This window comes from Ursus americanus, chromosome 17 (genome assembly GCF_024610735.1).
Source record: "Ursus americanus isolate L20-20 chromosome 17, mUrsAme1.1.p, whole genome shotgun sequence".
Taxonomy (NCBI): domain Eukaryota; kingdom Metazoa; phylum Chordata; class Mammalia; order Carnivora; family Ursidae; genus Ursus; species Ursus americanus.
In genome coordinates, this window is record NC_142143.1 from 3,008,857 (window position 1) to 3,030,735 (window position 21,879).

Consider the following 21,879-nt stretch of genomic DNA (forward strand, 5'->3'; position numbering starts at 1 on the left):
CTGCACTCCGTTGCTCCCTCCACACAACACCCCTGCTCATTCCACAAGGTGCAGCTGGAGCGTACAGAGTCCAGAAAGGCTCCTCCGACCCCTAGCCTGGGTTTGCTTTCCTGCAACCCATACACCGCCAGATAACACGAATGTCTGTTTTCATGAACGCGTCTTCCTGCTGCAACCACAAGCTCAAGGGGGCAAGAACCACACTCACTCTGCTCACCTGCATCCCTCCCACCCCGCCGAGGGCCAGCAGATGTCCACTCGACACGGGGTGACTTGAACTGTTGTGGTCTCCACACCCCGCTGCTCTGCCCGAGACCAGCAACCCGGCACACACCCCATGAAGGTCTGCGTGAAAGACACACTTCTGCCCGGGAGGCTGGCGGGTAGGGCTCCAGGCCACTTCAACAGACCTGAGGCTTTCTCAAGTAAGGAGAGCTGGACCGGGACCAACACATGAACACTCCCAAGTCCGGACAGCAAGAGCTGAAAGAACTCACGCCCACCAATCATATCTGAAAGCCAGGACCGAAAAGTAAAATATGTCCACCTAATGACACAGCCAACTGCCAGAAATAATGGGTGTGTTTCATACAAATATCCCCAAATCACCCCATACATCCACTCGACGCACATGCGCGTCCTGGTGCGTGTGTGTGCACGTGTGCATGTGTGTGTGCATGTGTGTGCGTGTGCGCACGTGGGGGGGGTCACAGGAAGGCAGGGACAGAGCATAAGGCCTATTTCCTCCGGTTTTTCTCCCTTCTAGACAATGACCGCCAAGGTCCTGCCCCTTCACCCCATCTCGCTGACGATTCAGGCAAACGCAGGAAGGGTGGCTTGGGTCTTTTGACATGAGTTGGTGGTAAAGTAGTTAAGACAAACTTACTTACCACATTAATTAAATGGTCTATTTAACAAGGAATATCAGTGCTCTAATCACATCTCAGCTGAACTTCTTTCAATTAACAACCCCGAAGTCTACTGACAGGTCCTACTGTTCTAGGATCATTAAGAACATTTTCATTATCTGTCAAGCACGGGAGGAAGGAGCAGAAAGGCAAGGGCTCTCGGGCGCCGGCCTCTCCCCTACACAAGAGCCGATTAGGGAGGGAGCCGTGGTGGTCCTCATTAGTTGCTTAGCAATGAAAGACCTCCTATGAAATCAGCAACGCCAACAAAGTGTGCGAGGTTGCAATAAAGCGCACTGAACGGGCATGTTCGCGCCCTCAGAGGATAACCCGTCCTGGCCACACCTCCTCCCTCGGATCTCAACCACGACGAGAAGCTGAAGCGGCCAAAGACACAATCTCATAAAAACAAACAAATATCAAGTCGGGAAGGTTCACATGAAGACAAATTAAAATTGGTTTTTCATAAAAAATGCTACAGGCGAACAGCAAACCCCTCCTTTGGTTACTTTTTACCCACAGATAAATTAAAAAGTAGATCCTGCACTTGTATTTTCAGAATTGTTTTAAAACTTCACACATGTTCATACAGGTACAGTTACATTACAGTTGACTGCTCTAACATAAATGGGAAAAAATACACCGCACTCCAAGAGAGACCACACTGCCCAACCTAAATCTCCGTTAAACCAATTATTTTGCATGTAATTAACATTCCCACAAAATGAACCCCTCTAGTATATCAAAGGTAGAAAGGAGACAACGTGCCGCAGAACGCAATCAAAGAGGGCTCAGGTTTAGCTTGTCAGCAGAACATTCGACCAGCGCTCTATCACCTTGACCCGATCCATTCAAACGCAGCCCATGAAAGCCAGCACTCTGCCGGCAATCAGAACAAAGCCACACTCCCCGTGTATGATTAAAAAGAAGACGGAATAAAAATACATCTCAATGTCTTCTTCAGTAGTTAAACACGTGGATTTACGGACTTTTTTTAAGGCTGGCATCAATGAGAAAACTATTACTCTCTCTTTTCAGTCGTCATTACAACATTTAACTTAATGGCACCTCTCCACATCGGTGCCACCGCGCACAGAAACGCGGCAGGGCCACCAAAGCTCACGTTCAATGTCTGCAAGAAAAAAATATCATGAGATGGTCTTACCTATGTGTTCGCACATGAAGACTACAAAGAAAGGAGTGACAAGGTCATTAATCCCCTGAACATATCCACTGGCAGGGTGACGTATCGCCCATATAAACAATATCCTTTCAAAAATCTGCAAGAAAATTGAACAGGTGGTGAAGCAGAAGTAAACACATGAGAAACTTTAAAATGTATACATTCTTTCATTCAAAATACATATACACGATCAATGTTTTACACTGTCTCAATATTAAAAATAAAAATGTATACAAGTATTAATTGCTACTTAATTTTTTCATAAAATTCCCATTACCTTAATTTCTTACTGACTTACAAGCAATTGCAGTGTCTCACCGACCCCCGGGCTCAGCCTGCCACACGAGCTGGCCCCCAGAGAAGACACTGTCTGCTCCCCCAAGCCCACGGGGAGAGACTGCACACGGCCGCCCAGGACTTGGTCAGGCAGTAGAGCAGCCCCTGGCCTCTGGGTGAGCACTCTCTCTGTGGTGGAGGGACAGGAGAGCAGAGGGGCGGGCAGGCAGCTGGGCAGGTGCACACACGGATAGATGGGTGAACGGAGAGAGGGAAGGAAGCACGGTAGGGGGAGGGGTGCTGTGGTCAGGGAAGGGTGGTGCATGGAAAAACGCTCTGAATTTCTCTCACATGGTAAACAGGTTGTTTTAAATGAGGCAGAACTGACATATAGTCTCAGGTGTGCAGTATTTGATTAGCATTTGGTATATACTACAAAATGATCTTTGTAGTATGTGTAAGTCTGACACCTGTCACCCACAGAGTTACGAATTTGTTTCCTCATGATGAGGCTTAAGACCTCTTAGCAACTTTGAGATATGCAACACAGCGTTACTGACTACAGTTAGCATACTATCCGTTACATCCCCTGACTTACTTTATGTTGACCCCCTCCGCCCATTTCACCCACAACCACCCCTGCCTCCTTCAGCCACCAATCTGTTCTCTGCATCCAGGCACTGGGTTTGTTCTCTCAGTAGATGTGCCTTTACTCACTGCACAGTCATCACCATCCAAGAGGACCGACTCCAGCATCTCAGCATCACATACGCTCCCACCAGCCGTTCCATCACCCGGGCCACGGACACAGGAGTAGCTTAGCCTCCTCTCTCTCCTTACAAGACCCTCCCTGCTGACCCGGGCCTCATGCAAAGAAGGCACACAGGGCAGGCTCGACGAGCAAATGCCCAAACAGAGCGCGAATTGCACATTCCCAAACAAGTCAAGCCTGCAGGGCTAACTGTGCTTGCACCCAAGGAGCTCCACCCCTTCCTGCACTGCCCTCACCCCCAAATATCACCGAGCTTGTGGACTGCATCCCCAAATCAGCATCAACCCAGCTCTACAGCGGAGGCCCTGGGCCTAGATGGGGAAGTCTCTTAATGCAGGGCCCACGGTCAACGAGGGGCACCACCAGCCCTAGAGTCCAGGCCCCCAGCCTGGTGTCGACCCTAGTACACCCTCCACTATGCTTACTCCCAACAAGTAACAAAGTCACCACCACGTAAGCCGGGGCCTCTCAGCACAGAGCCCGGCCCAACGTGGCAGCTGCCAGGTACCTGCTGAACGAGTCACGCGTTCACACACAAACGTCCACACACGTGCTCATTTTACAACAGCTTTCTAGCGAGAACTGGGAAGAATATACGAACAAGAACAAAAGACCAAAACCATGCAACGCGTGGCACCACCTGCCATTTCTCTTGTGCAAACGCTACATGGCTGACACCGCGCCACCATGGGGTGCCCTCGCCCTGGTGACACTGGAAGCAGCACTCGACTGGCCAGTGCAGTGGCACAGTGGTCAGATGGGGAAGCAGGGTCCGTGCAGGAGAGGACCCCTCTGACAGATCCTAGCCCCCGCCCCAGCACCCAGGCAGCCATGCAGCAGTCACAGGCCTGCCAAGCCACCGGGGCACAAGGAAAGCCCAAGACAGTGTCCCAACTGTGCGGGGCCTTTCCTCGCCGTGGACAGGGTGGAGACAGGCTGGGGAAGCGAGGGCACGGTCAGTGCCGGACTGCAGCAGCAAGAGGAGACTCGGCAGCCTCCACGGCCACTGGGCGCGAAGCCTCATTAGGGGCCTGGAGCAGGCAGGGCAGGCAGAGAGCGGGCAGGACAAGGCTGCACGAGGACGAGCAGGAGCAGGGCCAGTCGGGACAAACGTGTGACAGTTCACCAGACAGAGCAGTGCAGGGCCACGAAAGTCAGCCAAGCATCTCCTCAAGAACAAGACCCCAAGCATGTGTACAGCTCACTGGCAGACTTCTATCTCCCACTGGAAAGTTCTAGCAAAGACAACCAGAAAGGTGGGGAATTCCTTTGCATGCCTGCTTAGTCGCAACGTGGCCAGGAACAGTGGAGCCTCACAACGGAGGCACATTCCCACCATCAGCTCACCGGGCAGGCCCCCAACCTGAGACCCACGGGTGAGACGACGGGGCCAAGAGAGGCGAGTCCACCTGCCCTGGCCCATGCCTCTCCGGTGCAATCCGGCTCCTTCAAGTCCCAGCGTGGCTTTCATGCCCTGCGCAGGGCAACGCTCAGACGGCTCCAGGAACACCCAGGGATGGGGCTCAGGCCTCTCCCTCAGCCATTCCTCGTGTGGCCCTTGTCCCCTCCTTAGGGTTACCCTCAAGACATGGCAGCAGGGCACCCAGAGATGGGGTCAGCTTGCTGTGAAAGAAGCTCCCAGTTGGCAGGGGAGCAGGCCACCACAACAGACAGCCAAAATTGCACAGGGGCACTGTCCGCAGCACCCTCCAGGTCGGAGACCTAAGGCAGGGAGCAAGGACCTCTGGGGTCGCCACATGACAACCAGGCCTGAGGAGGGCCGAGAACAAAGGAGAAGCATCAGCCCCGCAAACGCATGGATGGAAGGGTTCCACAGTGGTACACTCTGCATTCTGGAGGCCACTGAGAGCAAAGGAGAGATGGAAGGGTGCCTTGAGGGCAGGAAGGAGTCATGGGGACAGCCCAAATGCCACGGTGCAGTACGTGGGCTTCGGTAAGCAACCTAACACCAGTAATGACAACGCTGCTGTGATCGTGCAATAGTTGCCAACATTCATTAAACGCTACTGTCCCAACGGCCTTCACTTAGCTCACCCTCCCCTAAACGTTGAGGCAGGTATGATTACGACCCCACTTCCAGATGACGTGGTGGACAGACCCCAGGATGCCCTGTGCCCCCCCCACCTCATGGTGCATGCACTCTTGTGTGGTACCCTCCCCTTGAGTGTGGGCAGGCCCTGCAACCTGCTTTGCACAGGGGATGGGATGTGCACAATTATGTCACAAAAGACAACAACCCGTCCTGCCGGGAGACACTCTCCCTGCTGCCGTCAAGGACAGGCTACCACACTGTGAGCTGCATATGGAAAGGGCCGTGTGCCAAGGACCTGAGGGTAGCCGAGAAGTGGCGGGGAACCCAGGCCCCGGCTCCACAGCTGACCAGCAACCGAGTCCTGCCAGCAACCACGTGGGTCTGGAAGTGGATCCTTCCCCAGTCCAGCCTCCGGTGAGTCTGCAGCCCAGACCACACCTGGTGGCCACCCAGGGAGATCCTGAGCTAAGACATGCCCAGGCTCCCAACCCACAGAAACTGTGGGTCACCAAATATGAATAAGTGGGTGTTGTTTGAAGTGCTAGGTTTGTGGCGATATTGCTGCACAGGAACAGAGAACTCCTACAGGTGAGAAAGCTCCAGCACGCACGGGGTAAGCCATTCCCCCAGAGCAGCAGAGCCAGGAGTCCACGCTGGTATCTGACTACACGGGGTCTTGTAAGGCTTACAAAATGCCACCACTGGTCTGCCTTAGTACACAAGAGTTGTTTTCATATGTAAATTAAAAGAGAGAACACCAAAAAACTACAATTGTATAGTAAGAAAGAAACAGCAACGTCAACGAGCTCCTGATGAAAAAGTGCATCTAAGTGATTTCTACCTGTGCAAGGCCCAGCAGGGACCTGGTCAACAAAGGGGCCTGGGGTGCACACGTGCGGGTACACAGATGTGTGGTGTGTGTGGTGTGCACAGGTGTGAGGTGCGTGTGCACACAGGTGTGCAGTACATGTGTGCATGCACAGGTGAGGTGTGTGCACACAGATGTGCGGTCCGTGTGCGGCATGTGCACACACGTGGGTGGAGCATATGCATGTGTGCGCACAGACATGTGGCATGTGTGTGTGGGCAGGTGTGTGGTGCACGTGTGTGTGTGCAATGGAGGAAAAGCCAGAACTGAGGGCACAGAAATCTCCTTTCCTGCTTTGCAATCTCACTATCCTGGGGAGTGGTCCTGTCAGCAATGGGGCCCTCCCACCCTTAACAGAGCCCCAGACTTTCAGAGCGCTTGGCTGGCTATCTCTCTCTCTCTCTCTCTCTCTCACACCCCCTAACCCCACTCACAAGCAGGAACAGAGCAAGCTGTCCTGAGATGGACTAGGGTCCACGGGACATTACCTAGGGAAACTGAGGAAAAGCACTCAGAGGCAAATGCGTCTGGTGCACACGGCTGAGCAAGGCGCCAGGAGGAGGCAGCTGAGCCTTCTCAGTCACAGACCACTCACGGGCTTGCAAAGCCATCTGCAAAGGAGCCAACAACCCAGCAACTACCTACTGCCCCCTTCATCCGGGTCCCCATTCGGGGCTTCCAGAAGCACGGGCCAGCCCACACACTCACATGCTTGCAGAGTGCCCTGTATCTGTACTACTTTGGGAAAACGTTCAGAATTCAGATTTCCCGGGGCACCTGGGTGGCACAGCGGTTAAGCGTCTGCCTTCGGCTCAGGGCGTGATCCCGGCGTTGTGGGATCGAGCCCTACATCAGGCTCTTCCACTATGAGCCTGCTTCTTCCTCTCCCACTCCCCCTGCTTGTGTTCCCTCTCTCGCTGGCTGTCTCTATCCTGTCGAATAGATAAATAAAATCTTTAAAAAAAAAAAAAGAATTCAGATTTCCCATTAATTAAGGAAAGCTATCAGTCAGGTAGTTCAATTATTTAGATTCAACTCTACTTGATGTCTCTTGATAACCTGAAAATTATACTTTTAAGGCTTTAATCCCAGTAACATGTAAATAAAGGGACAAGTGGTTCAAGCATAAACAAAGATGGCTTTTACTTTTTTTTAAGATTTTATTTAGAGAGAGAGTGCATGCATAAGCAGGAGGAGCAGGAGAGGGAGAAGCAGACTCCCCACTGAGCAGGGAGCCTGATGAGGGACTCGATCCCAGAACCCTGGGATCATAACCCGAGCCGAAGGGAGACACTTGACTGACTGAGCCACCCAGGTGCCCCAAAAATGGCTTTAACAAGACAGGCAGGCTAAAATGCCACAAGAGCGTGGCCAGCCATGAAGGTTTGTGACAACGGATGCAAATCCTGGCTCTGCAACTAAGGAGACGCACGCTTGAGGGTCATCGTCCCCCGAGGTCCAGCCTCGAGGCCACAGAGAGTGGCACGCTCACCCTCGTGTCCTCACCCCCGCAGCAGCCTCCAGCACAGCCAGCTCCAACTCCTTCTCTCGGCTCCACTGCCCTGGCTAGTGGCCGTCATCTCGTGCCGGGTCCCCTGTGACAGTCTCCCAGCTGGTCTCCTTGCTAACACCGGTCCTCCACACCCCACAGAGCGGCAGAGGAGCTGCCGAAACGTGTCAGGTCACACGGTCCGTCGCCGGTGGCTGCCCGAGACACTGAGGGTAAATGCAAACTCCTGGCCATGACACCAAGGTGCCTGCCCTGCCACTCCCTTCCCTACTTCATCGCCTCCAACCCCTCCTCTCTCACCAAACCGGCAACTTCTATACCCCCTCAAGGCCCCTGCACTTGTCCTTTCCGCCTACAACGCCCCACTCCCAGACTTTCCACGGCGGCCCTTGATCTCCAGCATCAGGTCTTGGTTCAAATGCCACCTCCTGAGAGCCAACTTCCTGTACCGCCCCAGCCAGGACAGCTGCCCCTCTTCCGAGCCTGCAGCTCCAACCACTCCCACGTGAGCCCCCTGAGGAAGGGCCCTCCTGCGTCCCGTTCACTCCGTGCCCAGTCCTGGCACGTAACGGGCACAGAGGAAAACCCTGGAACTCTCTTTGGCTAAAAAGAGGCGTGAATGATCCGGGTCCTCCACCCCTCGTTTCGAGCCCCCACTTGCCTCTGCTCTCCAAGGCCTGTGCCACTGGTGAGCCCCTGGACCTTTCCGTTCCAGTGAGATCTCAGACAACACCTGCTATTCGGACCAGCGTTTCCCATTCTGTGTCTCCATCACGTGGCACTCCAGACCCAGCTCCCCAGAGGCCAGGCAGTCGGGACGTCAGGGGCCCCCACTTGTCGGAGAGGTGAAACGGACTGAGGGGCAGGGAGACTCAGCTCCACTGAGAGGGAGCGGTGGGGGAGCACGCGGCACAGGGAGACTTCGAAGAGGAGGCGACAGGCAAACGGCGCTGTGAAGGCTGATGCGGACCTTGCAGGAGGCAGGAGGAGCAGAGCGCAGAGGGGGACGTGGAGAGGAGGCAGGGGGACGACGCAGAGCTCCGTCCGCGCCATCAGCACCAGCTCCGTCTTCCGCAGGACGAGCGCCCTCGCATCCTCCTCGGGGAACGTGCCGCCTACAGGCAGCCTCCGGGCCCCTGTCCCGACTCCCGACAGCGGCACCCAGCCACTTCCGCAGCTCTGCGTGCACACTGACGTCTACACCAACTGAATCACTTCCACTGGTCACGCTGAGGCTCACGTGCCCTTTACCCTGACATCTGTTCTGAGTGAGTGCTCCCAGCTCCTGATGTCACTGCAGAGCTGCACCCAGAGCCACTCATCTTCTCACAGATTATTTCCCTCTAACAATAGCCATTAATTTAGAAAATAAGAAAAAACCCAGGATTTATGTTTCTTTGGCAGGAAAGGGGGACAAAAAGGTCAGGAACTGGCTTAAATGTCCTTCAGCCTCTCTTCATCCTGTCAGACTGTCCTGCCACACCAGGGACACACACGAAGCCACAAAGAACCCCACCCCAGTCAAAGCACCTGCAGGCCCCAGGTCTACACACCTGCCCTGGCAGGCTCCCCCAGTCCTATGCGCCCGATTCGGCCCAGCGCCGCAGCCAGACGCCACCCACAGAACACACTGCAACAGCCATCTATCTAAGGGGGCAGGCAGAAGTCTATCTTTTATGAGGTGACAGACAGTTCAGCCTTGTCTAGACTCCCAGGAGGAAAAACTTTCCATTAATTGCAATAACATAGAAAAGATTTCCATGTAGGGAGAATGCCTGGTGACACTGGGAGCTCCTAAATCTAGAACATGGAAGAGAACGAAGTCCTGAGCTGCCTGCCAGCTGAGGTGGGTGTCACGTGGAGGGGTGCCAGGCAGAGGGGCCTCCAGGCGGAGGGGGTCGGCAGGAACCACAACGCAGCAAGAATCCCAGCAGCCCCTCCTGGGGGCCCCAAGGTTCACTCGTGCCCCTGGCCACACCAAGGAGGTTCCCACGGCTCCAGCCACATGCAGGCCCCCTTCCAGCTCCTGTCCCTGCTCCCTTCCAGGAGGGCTGGCTGCAGGGGCTAAAAGAGGACAGGGGCCCCGCGGCCCCAGAAGATGGGGCTGCTGCAGGACACCCGGCCCAGACCTAAATCTATCGGCAGCATAACTAACTCGTCCACTTGAGGCCGCGCCAGGACCAACCACAGGCCAGGCTGCAAAGCTGACTGGCAGGACCAGGCCCACATCAGAAACTACACGTGCCATTAGTAGGCTAAGGGCTGCTTTCTCTTTGTTCTTTTCCTCTTCACTGACTGTGATTTATCCTGTATCTTTTGTCTTAAATTACTTCATCTGACTTTGCTTTGCTTCTGAAATCACGACAATTAGCACAGGTCCGAGTCGAGTCACTCAGCATCTTTCAGAACTCCCTCCCCAAACCAGCTGAGATTGTCCCGTGGGGCCCCAGGGTCCCCACTGCCTCCCTCTGACAGATCCCATCTCAAGGACCCTCAGCCCCATTCCTAACAAGGGCTGTGACGACCTGAGCGACGGTGTGCCCCGCTGTAGATCCCGTCCCCGCCACACAGACCAGGACAGCACGTGTGACTGTGAGCACATCAGGACAGGACCTCTGAGGGTTACCCCGAAAATATTTTTCCATTCGACTGCCATCATAATGAGCTCTCCACAGATGAGACATCGCTGAGAGCAAGTCCTGAGGACATGGAATCCCGTTCCCAGCACCACAGGCTGCGAGCGGCAGGGCTTCTAACCTACATCTGATCCGCGTTGTTACTGTTCACAGCACGCACCCAGCCACGGCCAAGCCCCTGGCAAGAGACACCACCAATAACGGCTTTCCTATCACCTTTTCCAAGCAGGTGTTTTCATAGTCAACAACAGGACCCTTAAAGGGGGTTCAAGTTAAGCACCAGTTCCCTTGAATGTACACCCAGCGATGGGCCTGGGGGCAAACCGGGAGCAAGCATTCGCTCCTGCTGGCTTCTCCACAGCCAGGGCCCCGCTGCTCCCTGACATAGACTCAACTAAAAACGAAACCCAAGAGGAATCTTCTGAAGGACATTCACCAAGGTCAGCCCCCACAGATGGTACAACCCCAAGGACGAGTGGTCCCTGCACGTGCTCTCACACCCCACTAAAGAAGGCACCAGGAGAACAGGGTGTCCGGCCACCACCAGACCTTTCACTGACCAGGCCCAATGCCCCAGAGTCCCCTTGGGCCCAGGCTCAGAAGAGTGACAAAGGACAGAGCTGGTGGGAAGTCCCCCCAAGGCGAAGCAGGAAGAGCCAGAGGGTCACCGAAATCAAGGGTCACAAGCCAAAAGGGCCAAGCTAGGAATCAGGAGGAGACTCCACCAGCGGCCTGAGGGTGCGTGGGGCGGTGTCTGCCCAGCCCTTTCCCCCAGGGCAAGCACGGTGAGGCCAGAGGACAGCATCGCTGGAGCTTCCCACCACCAGCCGGAGGCAGCTGAGCTCGGGGCTAGAAGCCACCCTCCAGCATCTACACTACTGCCTGTGACACAGGCACCACCAGGACCCCCCAGGCCTGCGCCACCTGCCTGTGGGGGGCAGGGGCGGGGGGGCACTGGGGAGGTGGGGCACAGCCTGGGAGTCAGTACATTCTTCCTACACGGCTGCTGGACGACCAGGTCAGGAAACAGAGGCTCCCCAGAACTGTGACACGGGGGACGCCAGCAATTCAGTGTTACCCTCCAAATTCAAGTGTCCCCACAAAGCACCGTGATCAGGGCTATGTTCTCTGACTCTGTGCAAGACCAGAACAAGGCTGGCACCATATACACACACACACATACACATACACATACACATACACATACACATACACATACACACTCACACAGACTTTCTGGACGACGTGGTAGGATCCCTTCTGCTTCCTGCACACGTGTCCATGGCCACCCTTCGACAGCCCAGTGCTGAGGACAGAGACCACACCCGGGCCTCGGTGTCCACTGGCACTTCTTCAGGGGGTCACAGCCCCACCACGCCGTCTGCCAGAGACCCAGGTGCTTCCCTGACCGCTGCGGCAGGACAGGTGGAAACAAGGTAGCTGCTTGCGCGGGGCGACTAGCGGGAGCAGCGCCGTGAGTCAGGAGCAGACGCAGAGATGGGGAGAGAGCTCTGTCACGGCACATTAACTCAAGATTAAAGAATGTGCTGTCAGTATAAGCAGCCATATCATCTGGCAAAGGACAATAAAGGCAGGATGCTCGCATGTACGGGCATGTTTAGTGAAAACGCAGAACGATCCGAAATGGCTCCAACCGTGAATACACATTGGATCTTATCAGCTATTAAAGTTCTGTTAACATTCCTGATGTGCTTGTCTTGCTGAAGAGTCGCAATTCATCAAGAGTAGTTCAAACTTCAAACTCCTCCCAAAGTATCTTTTGTACAAACCAACTTACACTCAGCAGCAGCAGTAAGAGTGACTAGTATCTGTTACCACCGGGGCTGAAAAAATGCAAACGCGACGGGCACCCCCTTCACTCTCGCTTGCCAAACTTCAGACACCTGAGCACCAACAAAGGTTTCTCCTAGAAAACTCAAAAGACATCCCTGCACAGAAGGCTCCCAGGAGGGGCTGGAGAGGTCCCCGTCTTCACTCTGCAAACCTGCCGTGCCCTCCAGGGGCCCCCGAGGCAGGACCCACACAGCCCCACGGGGCGCTCCAGGAGCTAAGCCACTCTGCGGTCTAAAAAACTAAATACACTGAACTCGAAAATGTCGCCATGCTCATGAGGACTTACAGAAACCTGGTTTCAGACACCCGAAAACACTCGGCATGTGCACGAGCCACATGACTTCCCAGCACACAAAGCACCGCGGAGACCGTCTCTGTGCGAGGAGCAGCACACCCGCGGGTCTGCTGGGAGGACTGTGCGGCGCACAGCCCCGGGAGCCCAGGAGCCGTGTGGCCCAGAAGTTACCATAGCGTGAGCGGGTACAGCACGATCCAAGCAACTCCGGCCCCATATGAATTCTAACACCTGATGAACGACGCCAAGGAAGAGCCCGTGACAAATCTAAAACGTGCATTAGAAGGCAGCCACCTGGGGCGCCTGGGTGGCACAGCGGTTGGGCGTCTGCCTTCGGCTCAGGGCGTGATCCCGGCGTTCTGGGATCGAGCCCCACATCAGGCTCCTCCACTGGGAGCCTGCTTCTTCCTCTCCCACTCCCCCTGCTTGTGTCCCCTCTCTCGCTGGCTGTCTCTATCTCTGTTGAATGAATGAATAAATAAAATCTTTAAAAAAAAAAAAAAAGAAGAAGGCAGCCACCTATCACGTAAAATATACACTGGACACACCAAGACGGCCACTGGTGATCTGTCACAACGCTAATTAATAACCTAGAGCTCTCTTAAAGCAACGAGGCCATGTGTGGTGTGTGAATTACTTGACACTCACCTCCTTCAAACGTGACAATTTACGTCCCACATTCTGTGCTCAAGACAGGTGTTTGATAGGTTAGCAAAGGTACAGATGTCTCACTACACTCAAAACACTTGCAAACAAGACATCACAGTGTCACTATTACCAGACCAAATATTCAACACAACAGACACAGCTCTATGTCAAAGCACCGTGAAGGATGAGGGGCCAGTCAGAAGGAAGCATTTTTCAAATTCAGGCGCGACCACATTCCCTTCTGGCAGTGCGGCCCACGCGACGGCCACAGACCTGCTCCTGCCAGGCCCTGGAACAATCCACCCCAACAAGCCAATTTACTTCCAGAACATACCGTCCCTCACTACCAGGAAGTCTACAAATAAAATCCACCACGTTAAGAGAATAAGGAGGCAAAAATGTATTCTCATATCAGATGACAGGAGGAAAGGACTTGATAAACCCCAGCAACCATTTATGACTTTAACACCACGAGCAAGGAACCGTCCCCCACATGACAAACGGCACCCGTAATGCTTAGAGTAACTCCCCGAAGTCGGCGCAGTGTGAACAGGCCTCCTGTTATGATCGGGAATGACACCGGGAGGCCTGCTTTCCCCACTGTAGTCAGTGCTGTGGTAGAAGTCCTAGCCAGCAAAACAAAACAAATTAACAAATATGCATCAAAACAGAAAAAAATAAAAAAAGAAACTGCCATTATTCACAAGTAATATGATTACTTTCTCTAAAACCTCAACCACATCCACACACAAAACATGAGAATTGATGAAAGAGGTTAGTAAAATGTGCCAGATTCACTGACAAAAGTCAACCGCCTTTCTAGAGAGTATCAGAAGAAGACGAGAAAGAAAACATTGTTTAAAAATAAAAGATCCAGGGGCGCCTGGGTGGCTCAGTCGTTAAGCGTCTGCCTTTGGCTCAGGGCGTGATCCCGGAGTCCTAGGATCGAGTCCCGCATCAGACTCCTCCGCTGGGAGCCTACTTCTCCCTCTCCCACTCCCCCTGCCTGTGTTCCCTCTCTCTCTGCCTGTCTCTCTCTCTGTCAAATAAGTAAATAAAATCTTTTTAAAAAATAAAATAAAATAAAATAAAATAAAATAAAATAAAATAAAATAAATATAAATATAAATAAAAGATCCAGAGAACTAAAGAAATGCAAAAACAGAATGTGAATTCCCTCCAACTGATGGGTAGATTCAATGTGATTTCTGGGATTTTCATGAAACTAACGAGCTGCTTTTGTATTTTCACGAACGCCCCAGAAAGAGGCATGGGCAGCCTGGCCCGCAGGACAGCAAGACCTCGGAACCAAGAAAAGGAAGCCAGCACAGGGACAAACAGACAGACCGGCAGAATGGATAAGAGCCTAGACGGAGCCCACATACCTATGGAATCCTGATTTAAGACTGAGCCGATCCATGGGTGGGGGCAAACCTGCATCCCCACGGGGGAACGTGTTCCAAAATCAGACTGCCACGTCAAACTCCACGCACACAAAGTCAATTCCAAACAGATCATGGCCCTAAATCTAAGGCAAAACTTCAAAACTCTTGGAAGAAAGATTAAGACTTCTTTGAAATCATGAGGTTAAAAAACAATGTCTTAAGATGCAAAAACGCAGTGCGTCTGGGTGGCAGAATTGGTTAAGCGTCTGACTCTCAGTTTAGGCCAGGTCACCATCTCAGGGTTGTGAGATCGAGCCCCGTGTCAGCCTCTATGCTCAGTGGGGAGTCTGCTGGAGATTCCCTCTCCCTCTCCCTCTGTTCCTCCCCAACACACGTACTCTCCGTCTCTCTCTCAAATAAATAAATACATCTTCAAAAAATAAAGAGAGATGCAAAAAGGCGTAATCATAAAGGCGAAGACTGTGGAACTGGCCACAGTACATTAAGAATGTCTCCTCACCAACAGAGTAAAGAACCACCCACTACCGGAAGGGAGATGCATGTATCCATCCGCATCCAAAACAGAATTAGCATCCTGAACAGATTGAGAAGTCCTTTAAATCAACAGAACTAACAAACACCACAAGCGAAATATGGAACAAAAGCATTTCACAAGAGAAGAAACACAAATGGCCAAGAAACCTATGAAAAAATACTCCACTTCATGTGCACTTAAGGAAGTGAAAGTTAAAAGCCCAGCGGGACATCACTTCATGCCCCATCTGGGGCAGGGGGCTCCGCCTGACAATCCCAAGTGCAGGGGAGGGACGGTGCTGGGCACTCCCCCCAGCACCCCTGCCGGACTCACCTGTGCCAGCCCCCGGGGCCCCTCCCCATACACACCCCAGAGGGACTCTACACGCACACCGGGCTCACACAGGAATGTGCACAGAGACATCCTGAGAAAACGCACAGGAGTGAAAATGGCCTGAAAGCTTAAGTGACATGAGACTGGAGGGATGAGCACACAGACCAAGCCGCCGGGGGGGGGGGGGGGGCACGGCACCGAGAAACGAACACCAACCACACGCATCGGTGGGTGACCCTGAAAACCAAATGCTGTGACAGAAGAGCACCCACAAATATATTGACAATAACCCTACTACAAAATAAAAACTAAAAAAGGTAAAAACATACATACGCATATAAACACATGATAAAACCTGACAGAAAAGCAAGAGAATAGTCAACCAAAATACAAGAGAATGGTCACTTGCTGGGAGACAGGGAAGTGTCTGGGGGGGACACAGCGGGGCCTTCTCTCTCTTCAGCTAACAGTGAGCATCTGTAGGTTGATGCTTGCTTGTCTCTCTGAATCTGGACATATACGTTATAGAGATCCTTCTGCTCTGACATGTTTTACCATAAAAACAGAGACAGAAAAGAAAAGATCTATGGATAGGATTCCCAAAATACATACCAGGAGAGTTAGGGAACTGATTATATAACAAATAAGTACTTCGGGGGCTCTCACAAACGCATCCCCACCTCTGGGGGAGGGAACGGTCCAATTATGAGCCCAAATGAAGAGATGAGGAGGGAGAAGCTGCAGAGGGGGAACACTGAACACGCCCAACGCCTGCAGCTGGGAGGACCCTCCAGCATCACCTCTCCTGTGAAAGGACCCACAGAATACCCATGTGGGAGGAGCGTGTGATTTAATGTGGCATCATTCATCCACCATGCCACACACCAGGCACCACCGCAAGGACGGCGGAAGGAAGGGGCCCCGGGCCCCGTCCTCACAGAGTCTGACAAGACAAAGCCGGGAGCCCAGCCACGGCCAGAATCCCAGCAGACAGCTCAGAGATTCACAGATACGACCCAAGAGACCCCTGCCAGGCAGCCAGGAGGAAAGACGCCAGCGTGCAGGCTGCTGGCCCTCCGAGCGAGGTCTAACGGGACAGAGACTCTAAACGGGCTGCTGCAGGCAACAAAGGGGCACTGCCAGGCCTGCCGTGGCGGGACCAGGTGGAGCTGACCTGGCCAGTTCAGGCCGAGGCCTCGGGGGTCGGCCACGCAGAGCGGGCTGCTAAGGGGTCCTCCATGTGCACATGCCAGGAACCCACCTGGATGTGGCCCCAGACCGCTGGTGGCCAGAGCCAACTCCAGAGCCTCCAGAAGTGGTCTTCCTCCGGCTACTACTGGCCCAGCTGTGGCAGGGCACACGCGGCTCCGAGCAAGGGCACAGCAAGTGCACGACCGCAGGCAGGAGCCCACTCCGAACGTCTCCGTGCTGCACTGCTGTGTGCCTCCTAGAAGATGCCCACCCTTCAGGGCCGTGGAAAACTCATCACCCTCATTCTAAAAACTGCACATAAATAATGTGGCTTAAAAAGCCTGCATGTTTCATTATCCTGTGTGTCTGCTGAAATGTAATGAGACATCACTTCTGCATGGCTAATTGGAAAAAGCATCTTATTTCCCTAATTTGTGAAACTGCTCTAAGAAGCAGATAACCAGAGGGCAGATAATGTAATAACCACGGAGGCGAAGTCACTCGGTAGATGATGAACTTCTCAGGACAAAAGGCCCAGCAGCGATATTTCAACATGGTTCTTCTAATAAACTTGCCGCACCCACCATAGCAGCCATAGGGCCACCGGTCAGAATTCGTATTTTTTAATGTAACAGATCTAATTTGTTCAACACTGGACAGAAGATTAAAAAAAAAAAAAAAAGGAGCCAAAAAGTTTTGAATTTTACTTCCAAATAACAACGCTGGATAAAAACATTAATTATCAATTTCAACGCACTCTCCTAAATCCCACGAGGTTCCAGGAGATGCTCGGGCACCCAGGACACAGCCAGGGCCCCAGCCCCGCTCTTGGGGAGCAGACAAACAGGTAGGGTGAGTCACGTCATAAACAAGAAGTCAGACACAATCCCACAGGAGGCATCATAAGAGCGTCGTCAGGGACAGCACCTCGGACAAGACAACCTCCCAGTAAGATCTGAAGGCCCAGAGGGAACCAGACACTCATGTCACAGGTGAGAGAAAGAAGAATCCGGTCAGCTGTTCACTGGACAGGTAGCTGTGAGCCGAGGCTGGAGCTAGAAGGTCTGCGGTCCTCCTGGGACCCATTCGCCCTCGGGGAGGGGCGGTGACCTCCCGACAAAGGTCGCTGGCTCCAGCTCTCCTTCTGCTTTCTGGCGGGGAGCAGCTGCACGATGGCCGTCCGGCCCTACGCCATCCACTGCTCCTTTCAAAACCTTCCTATCAGCACTTCAACAAGTCCAGAGGCCTCCAAATCCAGCTGAGCTTCTATAAAACAGGGATTTCCAGGCTGAACTAGCCCAGGGAACAGGCAAGCGAAAGGTCTGAAAAGCAATTACAGAGCGAGCAAAAATGGAACAGACAGGTCATCAAAGAAGACCTCCACATGGCAAATCAGCACAGGCCAAGATGCTCAACACCATCCGTCACCAGGGAGCTGCAAACTGTGACCCACAAGACAGCATTACACACCCACTGAAAACTGGCCAAAACTGAAAAGGCTGGTAATACCAAGGACTGACAAGGATGTGGGGCAAGAACTCTCACTCCCCGCTGGGGGGATGCAGGCCGGGACCCTCGCGCCCGCTGGTGGGAGGCAGGCCGGGACCCTCGCGCCCGCTGTGGGGAGGCAGGCCGGGACCCTGGCGCCCGCTGGGGGGATGCAGGCCTGGACCCTTGCGCCCGCTGGGGGGATGCAGGCCTGGACCCTTGCGCCCGCTGGGGGGATGCAGGCCGGGACTCTCGCACCCGCTGGGGGGAGGCAGGCCAGGACAGCCACTGTGGAAACTAGTCTGTCAGCTTCTCATGAAACATGTACACATACACTCCCACACAACCACCCTTCGGCCAGGTACTCAGCACAGAGGGACACAGGTGCCCTCACTGGCACCCTACAAGAAGGTTTGCAGCAAATCTGCGATGACCCACACTTGGAAAGAGCCTGAGTACCCATCGAGTACTGGCCAGTGGGTAACCACACTGAGGAACACACCCGGACAACAGAGTCCCACTTAGCAGCAACACGTGACGACGCAGACGCGTGTCTGAGCACGAAGAGAAGCCACTCACGGAAGGCTGCCATTCGTAGGATTCCCTTCGTAGGAAATTCTTAAAAAGCAAAACTCTAGAGACAGAACGCGGATCAGTACTTCACAGGGGCACAGTGGGGTGGGAGGCGGACAGCAAAGGGAACTTTTCAGGGTGATGGAAATGTTCTAGATCATGATTCGGGTAGTTGCCATACTCCTACCTACAGGTGTCAAAACTAATCTAACTGTACACCTAAAATGGGTGAATTTTATTGTACGTCCAGCCACGGGAGGAAGAGGACAGGGCAGAGGGAGGACAAGCAGAGCAGAACTGGGTCTCGCCTACTGAATGAATAAGGGAGTGTGTGGATGGATGGGGGGAAACGCCAAAACCCTTCTTCCCAAGCAGTCAGAAGCCCCAGACTTCAGGAAGGCACACAGACCAAGCACAATCGGAGTTACACTTTCCCGGTTCCATACACCGAGGACAGCGTGACTCAGCTCTGGCCATGGGGTGTGAGAAGAACTGCAAGCAACTTCTACAAAACAGCTGGAAAGGGAGGGGCATGTCCTTCTCTGCGTGTCTTCTCCTTCCTGCTGCTTGAAGACAAATGGGATGCAGAGAGCTCGACAGAGCAGCCAGCGGGGGCCACGAGGGGGAAGCCAAGCACAGAGGAGCAGCCGCCTCATGGCCAGCGAGGTCATGCCTGAGACAGGAACACCCTTCTGTGCGTTCAGGCCACTGACTGTCTGTTGCAGCAACCCCTAGGCCGAGCCTCCCCAATACCAGGAACTAGACCCGGGTTTGCCTACTGCCGATCACAAGACCATACTTCTCCTCAAGCCCCTTGCTCATCCCTTCACTCCCCACGCACCCAGAGCTGGGCCCAAATGGCCCTCTCCTCTGCGCGGCAGCCCGCCTACACCCCACGGCCTCCTGGGGAGCCCAGCAGCCCCTCGGGTGGCACTGCCCTGCTGAGCGGGGGCCTGGGCAGGGTCTGAAGCTCCAGGGGACGCACGCTGAATGCAGAGCGAGAAATCACTTAACAGAGAGAGAGCGGCTGCCAGGGAAAAGGTGCCTCAAAGCAGTGGGACCCGGGTCCCAGGACGTCCCAGACAAGCAGACCAATCAGCACCCACTACGGTGACTACATCCCGGCTCCGGAACCAAGAGCCTGTGAGCTCTGCTCTACAAGGAAGGTGTCGAGTGTCGGGAAAAACAGAAAAACAAAATAAACCAAAATTCTGTGGCCGACTCCATCTTCCATTAAAAAAAATAATAATAAGGGGCGCCTGGGTGGCACAGCGGTTAATCGTCTGCCTTCGGCTCAGGGCGTGATCCCGGCGTTCCAGGATCGAGTCCCACATCAGGCTCTTCCGCTATGAGCCTGCTTCTTCCTCTCCCACTCCCCCTGCTTGTGTTCCCTCTCTCGCTGGCTGTCTCTCTCTGTCGAATAAATAAATAAAATCTTTAAAAAATAATAATAATAATAATAATAATAATAAAAAAGAGGTAACAATATGTTATCTTTGTTTTCCAGATACGGTAAGTACAACTTGCTGAAAAAGACAATCAGGAAGAAGTGTCTCAAAATGACTACTTATGTAGAAGGCTAATTTTCTCCTTTTGTGTTCTATAATCTAGAAGCACTTTTGCTTTCATAATCCAGGATTTTTGTTCAACAAACTTACCAAACATACAAGCAACAGCAAAGTTTAAAAGTGCATTTACGGAAGCAATAGAGATGCAAAAGCAAGTATCTCGAGCAGTAAAAAATTCCATTTTAAAGAGATACTGTTTATAAGAGCAACAAAAAATATGGTAAGAATGAATCTAATAAAACACACACAAGGGGCGCCTGGGTGGCACGGCGGTTAAGCATCTGCCTTCGGCTCAGGGCGTGATCCCGGCGTTATGGGATCGAGTCCCACATCAGGCTCCTCCGCTGGGAGCCTGCTTCTTCCTCTCCCACTCCCCCTGCTTGTGTTCCCTCTCTCGCTGGCTGTCTCTCTCTGTCAAATAAATAAATAAAATCTTTAAAAAAAAAAAAAAAAACACACACACAAGCCCTTCCATGGAGCACATTCCAAAACTATACTGACATGGCCTAGAACACAGAGAATCCGCATGTTCGTGACAACGGAGACTGGGTTTCATGAACACGTCCATCCTCGCAAACTGGTCTCCGGACTCCGTGCAGCTCCCGCCACACAACCAGCAGACAGTAAACACCAACGGGGCACACGGAAGCCGGGCCGTCTGACTGTGAGGCTCAGATGGGTGTGCACGGGCCAGAGGCCTAGCGGGGAAAGGGGGGGCGCAGAGACACCCAGGACGCAACCGAACTCACTGGCAGGTGTGGTGTTGTGGGAAGACACCTTGAATTCTGGACAAAACAGAGACCACAGAAACACGTGTGCACATGTGAGAAGGACGAACAACAGAAGGGAGGCTGCAAACGTGGGCAGACAAGGTGGCAACCAGGCCCGACGGGTCCCTTTATGGGCTGATAGTTCACTGGATCCCTACCTCACATCGCGCACCTCACCTCGTGCACAGCGGGCAATGACAGACGCATGGAACGCACAGGTATGGAGGGCAAACGTTAAAACTTTCATGTGAGACCATGGGAGAGGCACTGTGTGAAATATAGGGAGATTTCTTAAGAAAAGCACATGAGCACTAACCATAAAGAAAGAAAGAAGAGACAGAGAAGTTCGACCACATGGAAATGAGGAACTTCTGGTCATCAATGGCCACCAAGAAGGAAGTGAAGAGTGGCCACAGTGTGGAAGAGGACACACGTGACACTCAAACTGACAAAGATTTAGAATCCCTAACACATAAAGATCAGCAGCCAATAAAAAATTAGATCAACAACCCAAAAGAAAAATGGGCAAAAGACAGAAGCAAGCATCTCGCAGAAGAGGAAACCCAGGAGCCCATAAATCTAGGAAGAGGTGCTCGTCGCCACCAGGAAGAAGAGACACGCAGACGAAGGCCACAATAAGAATGCCCGTGGAAAGTCCTGGCAGGACGCGGAGCATGGGACTCACCCTGCAGGCGAGCATGTGAGGAGTGCAGCGCACCTGGGACAGGTTCGACAAGCCTACACCCCTGCACACAACCGTATCACGTCTTTGGCAATGCCCCAGAGAAACTCCTGCCTGTGGGCACCTGCGAGAATGTGCCTGAAGGTCCCGATCACAGAACGTGAGACACCACCCAAATGTCTGGCAACGAGAAAAAGGCCGCAGAAGTTTTTAAATATTTAAATGATGGACTACTCTACAACTGGACACACAGATCAGCTGAACCTGAGACACTAATGTGGAGGAAGAACACAAGCTGCAGAGGGACGAGGCTACCGGAGGAAGGACGCGGCCCCCACTGCTTCCTGGATG

At 53.2% G+C, this 21,879-nt stretch overlaps 1 protein-coding gene across 2 annotated transcripts in view; it reads right to left on the minus strand.

Annotated features, from left to right (window-relative positions):
* Nucleotides 1-21,879, minus strand: part of TBC1D22A (TBC1 domain family member 22A) — a 316,479-nt gene that overhangs the window by 193,130 nt on the left and 101,470 nt on the right. For both annotated transcript variants that reach the window (XM_045779679.2, XM_045779681.2), the window contains exon 8: nucleotides 2,074-2,188. In XM_045779679.2, coding sequence (XP_045635635.1) covers nucleotides 2,074-2,188 — 115 coding nt within the window. The remainder of the gene's footprint in view (nucleotides 1-2,073; nucleotides 2,189-21,879) is intronic.